At 37.3% G+C, this 10,912-nt stretch overlaps 1 protein-coding gene across 1 annotated transcript; it reads left to right on the top strand.

Annotated features, from left to right (window-relative positions):
* Positions 1 to 2,572: 2,572 nt before the first annotated feature.
* LOC104547439 (baculoviral IAP repeat-containing protein 6-like) lies at positions 2,573 to 9,197 on the top strand (the record flags this gene model as incomplete). The annotated part of the gene is made up of 6 exons (XM_010193117.1): positions 2,573 to 2,748; positions 3,329 to 3,425; positions 3,619 to 3,813; positions 5,945 to 6,145; positions 6,499 to 6,778; positions 8,941 to 9,197. Coding segments are annotated over 6 exons (1,206 nt in total), but the record flags the coding sequence as incomplete, so codon positions are not given.
* Between the last annotated feature and the right edge of the window lie 1,715 nt (positions 9,198 to 10,912).

Genomic DNA, 10,912 nt, shown 5'->3' with positions numbered 1-10,912 from the left:
ACTTTGCTCCATTTACCACAACCCTCTGCAAAAAACAGTAAACTTTTTGGATGGTAGCAGGTGGATGTTAGACCAGTCATTCATTTTGGCATAAAAATCAATTGAGGAAAAAGTAGTAACCTCCAGTAGTCAAATTTGACAAACCTGAATCGCAGTGTTGGAAGTTTCCAGAAATTAATTCCAGAGCATCTCCTCCTTTACTGGGTGGTTGATGTCACATTGCAAATACTATAAACTGTAAACTGAAATACACTGAAATTAGTTTGCTGTAGGAGTGATGGTTTGTGCTCAATATGTGTTTCTTTGGGATGAAGTTCAAAAATTCTTCTCTTTAACTTTGATGTCTTTCAGAACCACCAATTTTTGTCCAGGAGTGGTTTTGCATTTTTAAAAAGCCAATTTGGAAAGACAGTGTTGTTTTAAAATGTTTTTCATTGAATTCAGGATACTGGGCCAGCTGATCCCTTCTGTAGATTGTTCCTCTCAAGGTCTTTTAATATAGGTTATTGAAACTAATGTGTATGTATATTTTGGGAAGATGCAACACTGCTATTTGTGGTTTTAGTTCTTTCATGAACTCTATTAAGCTCTCGCCAAATAATTTTTATGAACAAAACAATTCTCTAAGACTGCAGCCAAGGCTATATATGATCCAAAAAATCAGATGTCAGCATATAGTAGTAAACATGTAATAGCTAGTGCAGCCTGCTAGCTATCCAGGAAAGATAAACAAGATGATGTCTGCAGATGTGTAGTGATAAATAGTGAATCTGGTGCCAAAAATAATTCTAATAATGTTAATTTACTGCACCTGGTGAGCCAGCTGGTCAGGAACCAGGATGGCCTTGAGTAATACACTTGTCACGTGAAGTTAAATTTTTTGTTGGATTTTCTTTTATGACAATTTCATGTGTTCATTTCATTAGGTTTTTATGCTTTGTCATTGACAGGCTATGAAAATCATATGAGTAACAGTATTCTCCTCCTATCCTACCTTCTCTTTGCCTCAGTCTTCACAGCAAACCCACCTTAGTTGGCTTCAGCTCCATCACTCATTTTCTTGGCCATGCAGAGACTGAGTCTTAAGACTTTTCTTTCTCTTCTCTCCATGCACCCAGTGCTTATTAGCATTTTCTTTCATGAGAGCTTGAAGGTGATTGAAGTACTACAGCTGTCAGTTCTATTGCTGGAATGTTTTTCCAAGGCATTTTCCAAAGATTACTTGAATACATTATTTTTTATTATTATTTGTTAATTTAACTCCAGTTTCTCTAAGTGAAACGGGATTATTTCATCCATTCCCTCCATTCAGATCTAAAACCACTTATAAAAGTTCTTCTAGATTGATCTCATGTGTTTGGTAAGACAGTTGTATTTACGGAGGTAATCTCTTTCTTTGAAAGACTATTTTTTTGCTTTCCATCCTCAATTTCAGCAGTGTGTAATCAGTATTGCTGAATACCAGTATTTAGTAAATCCTCATGAATAAATTCTGAGCTGTAACACTGAGAAGGAGAATTTTGGGAGAGGTATTTCTGAGATAGAGATATATATATATATATCTCAAATGGTTTTGAGAGTTTTTTGGCTGAATAACTGCACTTATTTAAGATTATTTCTTTTTCAGATAATAATATATTTGTTTGTTAGCTCTGGTTTGGAGTTATTCCAATCCTTGTAGTTCTTATTCTGTTTCTAGTTTTACCTAACATTGGTTTTAAGTTCCCTGGCTTCCTGGGGTCAAGTCTTCCTATTTAGGCTGTAAAGAAGGTAGCATGTAGCTGGGAATACTAGTAGCAGTTTATATGATCCTGAAAACTGGCCTGTTTATAGTTTGTAAAATCCTTGTGAACATTTATGTTCACAATGGCATCCTGGGGTGTATCAGGAGGGGGGTGGTTAGTAGGTCGAGAGAGGTTCTCCTCCCCCTCTACTCTGCCCTGGTGAGACCGCATCTGAAATATTGTGTCCAGTTCTGGGCCCCTCAGTTCAAGAAGGACAGGGAACTGCTGGAGAGAGTCCAGCATAGGGCTACAAAGATGATCAAGGGAGTGGAGCATCTCCCTTATGAGGAGCGGCTGCGGTAGCTGGGTCTCTTTAGTTTGCAGAAGAGGAGACTGAGGGGAGACATCATTCATGTTTATAAATATTTAAAGGGTGAGTGTCACGAGGATGGAGCCAGGCTCTTCTCGGTGACAAACAATGATAGGACAAGGGGTAATGGGCACAAGCTGGAACACAGGAGGTTCCACTTAAATTTGAGAAGAAACTTCTTCTCAGTGAGGGTGACAGAGCCCTGGAACAGGCTGCCCAGAGAGGTTGTGGAGTCTCCTTCTCTGGAGCCATTCAAAACCCGCCTGGACGCCTTCCTGTGCAACCTCATCTAGGTGTTCCTGCTCCGGCAGGGGGATTGGACTAGATGATCTTTTGAGGTCCCTTCCAATCCCTAACATTCTGTGATTCTGTGATTTAACTGAAAAGAAATTTAAATATCCTTGAGTTATCTTATGTGCTGTAACGGTTTGTTAGGTCTTGACTTCTGACCTTTTGAACTGTTTCTGTTTTCACTAAGGTGCAAGTGGCTTACATCTCACTAAACATGAAAACTTTCATGGTGGCCTAGATGCAATATCAGTTGGAGATGGGTTGTTCACTATCCTGACAACACTTAGTAAAAAAGCAACAACAGTGCAAGTGATGCTTCAGCCAATTCTTACCTACATGGCCTGTGGGTACATGGGAAGACAGGTAAGTTCCTTGGGTCTGCTGAACTTCAAGGGAGTTATAGGTTACTTGATGCTGTAACCTATAATAAGTTCAGAAAACAGAACTAGTGCTATGTAGAAAAAGTAACATTTTTCCAACCTCACTTCATTTTGGTGCTGAAGTTAGGAAGTCTCCCTTGTTGCCTGTGGTAGAGGGGGAGAGTTTCTGTAAGGACTTTTTGACATTCCTGTAAATGTTCCTGGCTAAAGGCTTGAAGATGGAGTGAATGTTTTATTATCTTCAAGGTGGGAAACACATTTATTTCATTCATATTAGTGGTTATTTGTAATGCTCAGTATTCTTATTTCCCTTCAGCTGCTTACCCCTGGTAGTTTGATCTTTTCCTTAGCACTGAGACTTCTACGTAGGAATGAACACATATGCATATACATTTATATATGTGTATATATATATAAGTATATATGGAGCATGATATTGCTGTTTTGTGGTAGAGAGGTTAACTCTGGTGGCATTTCTTAGCCTACTAAAAGGAGAGACTAATGCATATTTCTGTCATATTAATTTTGCTTGAGAAGGTGTACTTCTTAACTTTTTCTTTTAGGGCTCTCTCGCCACTTGTCAGTTGTCTGAGCCACTGCTCTGGTTCATTTTACGAGTGTTGGATACCAGTGAGGCACTGAAGGCTTTCCACGATATGGGTAAGATCAGTTTTTCCTTAGCTACATTAAGTAAAAGTTTTATTGTAGATTTTTTTTTTTTTGCACTTAAAGAAGGAATAGAGGTATGTGCCTGGAGGAGCAAATTTTACTAAATAGGTCTTTGCTCGCTTACAGTCTGTTGAATGCTTCTGAACAGTGTTGGTGTTTTTCCCTCTGCCTGCATTATACACAGGTGGTGTTCAACTTATTTGTAACAACATGGTAACAAGCACAAGAGCTATTGTTAACACAGCAAGAAGTATGGTTTCAACTATTATGAAATTTCTTGATTCTGGTCCCACCAAAGCAACAGACAGCAGTTTGAAAGCTCGAGTGCTAGCTTCTGAGCCTGATAATGCAGAAGGAATTCACAATTTTGCGCCTTTGGGTAAGTAATACTTCTTTCTCTTACATCAATATCCACTGGTCATTTGAATCTTTATCATGTTCTTCACAAAAAATACCGTGGTAGTGTCAAATGTTGCAATACTACTAAATCCTCTAAACAGAGGGGTTGCTTGTGTTTCAGGAAGCTGTGTGGGGAGGAGGTTAGCCCTTCCTCCACAAGTAGTAAGACCTTGTATGGATAGGGGAAAGAAGAAAAAGGGAGTGATCTGTATCTGTTGTAGTCATGCATCAAGGTGGGCCCCTTCCTTCTCCCCTAGGTCAGAGGGTAGCCAGTTCCTGCGCACCATCTGCCATAGGCAGACTAAGGTTCACCGACTTCACTTCAGGCACGTCAGATTTGATAGAACTGTTGCAGAAGCATAGCAAAGTTGGCTGACACAGAACAAGCCCAAGCTAGGTCAAACAGAACAGCAGAAGCTGGAGTGTAAGGGTGATAGGGCTGATGCTGCTCTCAGGTCTACACCTAATTGCTCCAATGTTGCCTATATGAGTGTTACAATTAAAGTGCTGTTCTTGTATCAATACAGTGGCTGCCAGGTAAATAAAATGCATGTGTTTTAAGATGTAAACGTACTTTAGTATCTTACAAAGGCTCTTTTTCACTATTGGTGTCTTAGTGTTTTCTGTTGCTGCCCGCTAGCCTAGCGTAGTCTATGAATGTATTCATAGAATGTGTCTCACTGTCAAAAGGGGAGAAAGAAAGGATTCTTTTTTTAAAATTTCTGGAAAAATTGTCAGGCAAGAGAGAAATCCATTCAGTCCTGTAATTCAAATTTAAGAGGGTCAAAACCAATTACTTTTAAAAAACAACAAAAAAAGGTTTATTTGACAGAATAGGGAGCTGTTAGAAATCTTCATAGAATCATAAAATCATAGAATACCAGGTTGGAAGGGACCACAAGGACAATCTAGTCCATCCTTTTAAGGTGAAAATATAGTTTAAATGAGATGAGTCAGCACCCTGTCAAGCTGACTTCTAAAACTGACCAATGTAGGGGAATTTACCACTTCCCCTGGGAGATTATTTCAATGTCTGATTGATCTCATGGTAAAAAAATTCCTTCTGGAGTTCAAAGCCTTCTACCTTGATATTCACAAGTTATTAAAAGGTAAATTTAAGAATCCTGCAAATGTTGGCACTTGGTTACTCTAAGTAATAAAAATCCTAAGCATATATGGTGATGGGTTCTTGCATGCCTTATCTCCCAACTTGCAAGGTGCTACAGTTCTTGATTTTCTGCTATAAGTGCATCTATCTTAATATTTTACTTTGAGTCAGGAATGTGCTTTTGAAATTAACCTTCTGCTTGTCCTCACTTACTACACTCTGATTCTCGTCACGTAGTGTTCTCTGAGAGATTAACTCCTCTCATTTGGGATGAAACTCTTATCAAAATGTATCCAGAAATTCACCTCCAGCCGCTATAGGTATTCAGTCATGGGGCAAGGCTAGAGCTGCTTTGAAGTAAAACACCTCAAGTACCTGTAGTTGGAACAGCACAGACCTGGTCCTGTTGTGCCATACTACTTTGCTCAAGAAGACATAGCCTAGACCTTCCTACTTCATTCTTAGCTCCTGCTATGATTAGAAAAATAAGCAGCTGCTGTGGTCAGGTTGTTTTTTTTCTATTCTGGTGTCTTTTTCAGAAAAAGATTTTCGTGCGAAACAAACCTTTTCAAAGAAAAACATTTGCGGATTTTGGTTACAAAGTCATTTATGTTATAATTCTAATACTTAAACCATTAAATCCTTCGGTGTGTTAACCATGAATTAACTGAGTTCAAGTTCTAAGCATACTGTTCAACCTGCACCTTTTTGGTTGGTTTGTTTTTGTAATGAACTCTTGATAGAAAGTTCAGAGTTTTGGTAGCTGATGTCACCTAGCAAATTTTCAAGCACGTACCTATGCATGTGGACATGTAAACTGCCTTATTGCAATAAAGTCTAAGGAAACGAAAAATATCTCGGCAGTTGTCATCATTACACATGAGATGTTATGAATAAACCGGAGCAGGTGAGAGAAAAGTGTTTTCCACAGTTCAGGTTGTAAATTAAAGTGGGTTTTATTAATAAACATGAGTAATCAATGTTAATGGTGCTGTTTCTGAAGGTTCAATCACCTCAAGCAGTCCCACTGCCCAGCCTGCTGAAGTGCTGCTGCAGGCTACTCCTCCCCACAGAAGAGCTCGGTCTGCTGCATGGTCATACATCTTTTTACCCGAGGAAGCTTGGTGCGACCTCACGATTCACCTTCCCGCGGCTGTGCTCCTCAAGGAGATCCACATCCAGCCTCACCTGGCCTCTCTGGCGAGTAAGTAGATTCACCAACATTGATGGAAGTTGGAAAACCTGAAGAGTACGATTTAGAAATTATACTAAAAGTATAATCAGAGGAAATAAAGCTGCAGGTTGTTTGAAGAATATATGTAGAATAAGTTGACAAGTTTGCTAATTCTGCTTTCTTTGAGAATGGGAGGCCCTGCCTCTGCTTGATGTACTGTTGCACAGGTCAAATACTCCAGCTGTGCTTCTGTGGTAGTGTTTGCCTAAGATCATGTCAGTCATCTTGTTCTGTATCTTTAACAGGGATATGTGTTTAACACTTAAAAATCAAACCAGTACAGGTTTTTAAATAGCATTAAACCTTTTTATCTTACTCTGTAGCTTGTCCTTCATCAGTATCTGTTGAAATAAGTGCAGATGGTATCAATATGTTACCTTTGTCGACTCCTGTTATCACAAGTGGTCTCACGTATATAAAAATCCAGCTGGTGAAAGCTGAAGTTGCCTCAGCTGTCTGCCTCCGTCTCCATCGTCCTCGGGATGCCAGCACACTAGGCCTCTCTCAGATCAAACTGTTAGGCCTCACCGCCTTCGGAAACACTTCCTCTGCAACTGTCAATAACCCATTCCTTCCCTCAGAGGATCAGGTCTCTAAAACAAGGTGAGCTTCTAGTATAAATGGCACAAATGGCTTTTGTCTTTTTTTAATGATGTTTTCTACTCTGAGTCAGATCTTTCAGTAGCAAACTGTAGTCATGAGTACCTGGGTTTGTAGTTGAATTGTAACATTTGCAGGATCTGTTTCAAATATCTTAGAAAACTTGCCTTTTCTTCAGTTGTTTGTTGGGGTTTTTTTAACTCTTTTTCCAGAAGGCACTTATAAGCAAGCAGTACTTCTCACTTGTTTTCATAGCATGCTTAATCTGCATACGTCAAAGGTATGTATTCTTTCACCTTCTCTGCAGTGGTGACAGAATATAAAGGTTAGGAAAGCATTCAGAGTTTCACTCTGTTTTTAATGGGTAGGCAATTGTCAAAAAAACTGAAGTAGCAACATATTTGTTATCTCTACTGAAGTCAATGGAGTTACATACGTATTGAAGCAGGAATAGGACAATGGGATGATTTGTGGAAGTCGTATCTAATATTGCAGTTTGCAAACATTTGCAGAATAGGAACTGAATGTTCTTGAGATTCTGGTGTATCAGCAAGATTTCTTTTGAAAGCTTTTATTTAGTTAGGTGGCATCTTGAGTTTTGTACTCATTTTTAAAATAAAAATAAATAAACCCTTAAGGATTTCTTAAAAAAAAGTTAAAAGTTTTCCAACTTTGAATTTAATTTAATGGATGAATTTTAGAGATATCCTGGTTCTGAAATTTACCTTACTAAACTGTAAAAAATAATTTCTTTGAAATATTTTATCTTTGAACCTTAATGTTTATAAATTTGAAAAAGGAGGATGGGAAAGCTTTAAAAAAAACTTTTTTTTTCTTTTTGCTGGGAAAAGTTTTGAGAGAGTAAGTAAATTTTCATAGCCAAGTTATACTGTTACGCTATTTGTACTTCAGATAAAGTTATTTTTATCACACAAAAATAGTCAGTATCTAACAAAAGAAGGTGAGTGTACATTCTTCATATCTTGAAATGTTTTATTGTGGCTTTCAGGTTAGTTTTATAAGTATATCAGCAAGGTAATGGTAGTAATATGGTAGATATATTCAATAAATTTGGATATAATTTTGTTTTGGACATAACAGAAAACTTGCTCTTTTCTAAAATGAGAAATATTTAGGGGTAAATTTTTCCTAAAATAAAAGGGTAAACTTCATTTAAGGTCTGTACGCAAGCTTTATTGCTTTTTGAGCTATGAGAGGTAAGGTTACCTGTGAAAATAAGTTAACCTGTTAGTTTAGAACTAGTCAGTGAAATGATGCCATTTATTTCACATGCCATTTAGATTGCCATCTTGTTAATAATGCATATTTAAACAGCATTGTCGCATATTTTTTATAAATAAAGTCTAGCTAATGTGTTTTCAGATAACCTATTGTAATGGAATCTTACTTTTCAAGATTTATTATTAAAAGGAATACTGAACAATATTGTTAAAGAATAAGAGAGACATGAGGGAAATGCAGTGACTAATACATTTTTAATTTCTATGCTTTTTCTGTGTGCTTTTTAAGTCAGGTTTACTAAGACACACTGTAATTTATTGTAGTTGTGTATAACCTTAGAAGTTTGTAAAGTTAGGGAAGCTATGCAGTTGTGTAATCTTAATGCCAACCGCTATTACAGAATCTTGACCTTAAAAATTAATAAATCCAATGGTACCTAAGTAAGGCAGTGTGCTGTTTTATGTTTCACATTTATGTTTTGACAAACTCCTTTTAATGTAAAAAACAAAACCAACCAATCAACCAAATAAAACCCAACACACCCTCCCTGCTACCTTCCTCCCATATAAACACCTTTCCCTTCACATTTTCCCCGGTAGGGTGAACTTATTGGAAGAAATATGTATGTGAATCAAGAAATCTTGAGAAACTCTAGTAATAAAACTTGGAAGCTCTTAACTCTTCCTGCCTACAAACCCTGCCTTTTTTACAGTATCAAACCAATGATTACAGTAACATTACTAATGTATATTACGTTGTGGTCTTAAATTCAGTCATTTTAATTTGCTTTTCTCAGATATGTCTGATCATGCCAACAGTTTTCTGCAATGCTTGGTTTTAGAATCTAATACAGATCGTTATGTTATAGATGAAAAATAATAAGAAAATGATACATTAGCTCATTTTCATGTTTTTCTTTTCAGTATTGGATGGTTAAGATTATTACACCACTGCCTCACTCACATAAGTGATTTAGAAGGAATGATGGCTAGCGCTGCAGCACCCACTGCTAATCTGTTGCAGACGTGTGCTGCTTTACTCATGTCACCTTACTGTGGTATGCATTCTCCAAACATCGAGGCTGTGCTTGTAAAAATTGGGCTTCAGTCCACCAGGATTGGCCTAAAATTGATTGACATACTTCTAAGAAACTGCTCAGCATCTGGGAGTGATCCTGCAGGTGAGTGCAATGTTTTTCTTTTCAGTTGTTGCTTATAAATGTAGAAATACAGTATATTTGCATGTTACTTTCTGATTCTGCATTTGAGGTTGACCAAGCTTGCCATTGTGCTTTATTATGCTAAGTATCAGAGTCCTTGTATGTGGGTAGTTCAACACCAGTAAAGCAATGTGCAACAAAGGTTGTTCTGATTTTTGTGTAGAACAAATAATTAGGTGAATGTTTTGAAGATGCAAGAGTAGGACATGTAATCTATTTTAAGTGCATCTTGCTATAGATAGTATGTCTAGATGTTTCAAATTAAATAGCATCCTGAGTACTGTTAAGGAAAACAAATGCAGCAGAATTTGGGCAGTAATAGTCTGTATGACGGTATAAGTTCTGAATAGCATGAAGCATTGAAAATTTTTACAGGTGGAGGTATGTAATCAAGACACCTGAACAACTAATCTGTCCTACAGTGAAATTTTTGCAGTACCTCTTCTGTTAACGCACTAGGGGTTCTGTATCTATGGTTTCATACCACTTCAAAAGCCACAAAGCATCAAAGCAAAAGAAGGAAAACTGAATTCATGTATTTCCTGTTTTGAAGTTGCTGTTAAAACCAGAAAACACACTTTTCAGAATGGCTTCCATGACTTATTTTGCCGTCAGTTAATGTTTTAGTGTAGCCTACTGCCTTTTGCTGAAATGCTGTTAGATAAGAGAGCAGTTTCCTCCAGGGCAGGAGGTGAACACAGTGAGGAGAATATCGATCAGAAGTAATCTGAGGAGTTCCTTGACCTTAGTTCCACTGGTGGAAACTGGAGTTAAATAAACTTCCATTTTGAAATACATGTTTCCTTCTATGAAGCATGAGATTTGACAGCTCTATTGGAATTGGTCCTGTCTTTTAGGAATATGTTGAAGAAAATCCTACTAGTTAAACTTTTGAGTCCTGTATCTGGTGAATCTTGCAACAATTTTTCCTTTTATGCTGAACGTTGCATTTAATATACAAAATGCACAGTTTTGAGATAGTGATGTGTATAAGAATTGCACTTTTATGTTAATGGCAAAACTCAATTGAATGTTACTATTGCAATTCTGTAATAATTTCATTAGTACTTCTGAAAAATGCATGTGTAAGTACTTCTGTTATTTCCCCTCCTTTTTTTTTGTATGTGGCAAGATCTGAATAGCCCTTTACTGTTTGGAAGATTAAATGGTCTCTCTTCTGACTCCACAATAGACATTCTTTATCAGCTTGGAACAACTCAAGACCCTGGAACGAAAGATAGGTAATGTGATTTGAATTGTCATGTGGAAGTGTGTACAAAAATAATCTGCTAAATAGTGGCTTGATGTTACTGCACAAAAACAGACTTTTAAAAATCTGATTGTATGAGAGAGCCTGAAAGTACAGGAATCTAAAGAAATTTTCCTGCATTCCTCCTGGCTTCTTGCATCCTTTGCAGAGAACGCTGTCCCTCTTTTTTTTTTCCCCTCTTATAAATGTGATAAATCTTTTAGGGTTCAACTGACTTTTCTCTTAAATACTCAGATACTTGCTATGTTTTCTTTCTCTGTAGAAAGAAAGCTTACGTTTGGCTTTCCAAGACGATAAGTGCTTTTAATTAGTTCTTCCTGTTAGTGATTTAAGTCTTGAGAAAACAGAGTTTGAGCTCACTATTGAACTTTGCTTCAAAGAAATAGGTAAATGTGTAATTCAGATT

The sequence above is a fragment of the Mesitornis unicolor genome, unplaced genomic scaffold, assembly GCF_000695765.1.
Source record: "Mesitornis unicolor isolate BGI_N332 unplaced genomic scaffold, ASM69576v1 scaffold49089, whole genome shotgun sequence".
Taxonomy (NCBI): Eukaryota; Metazoa; Chordata; class Aves; order Mesitornithiformes; family Mesitornithidae; genus Mesitornis; species Mesitornis unicolor.
Note: the sequence above shows the minus strand (reverse complement) of the source record. Positions and strands in the feature narration are given on the sequence as shown.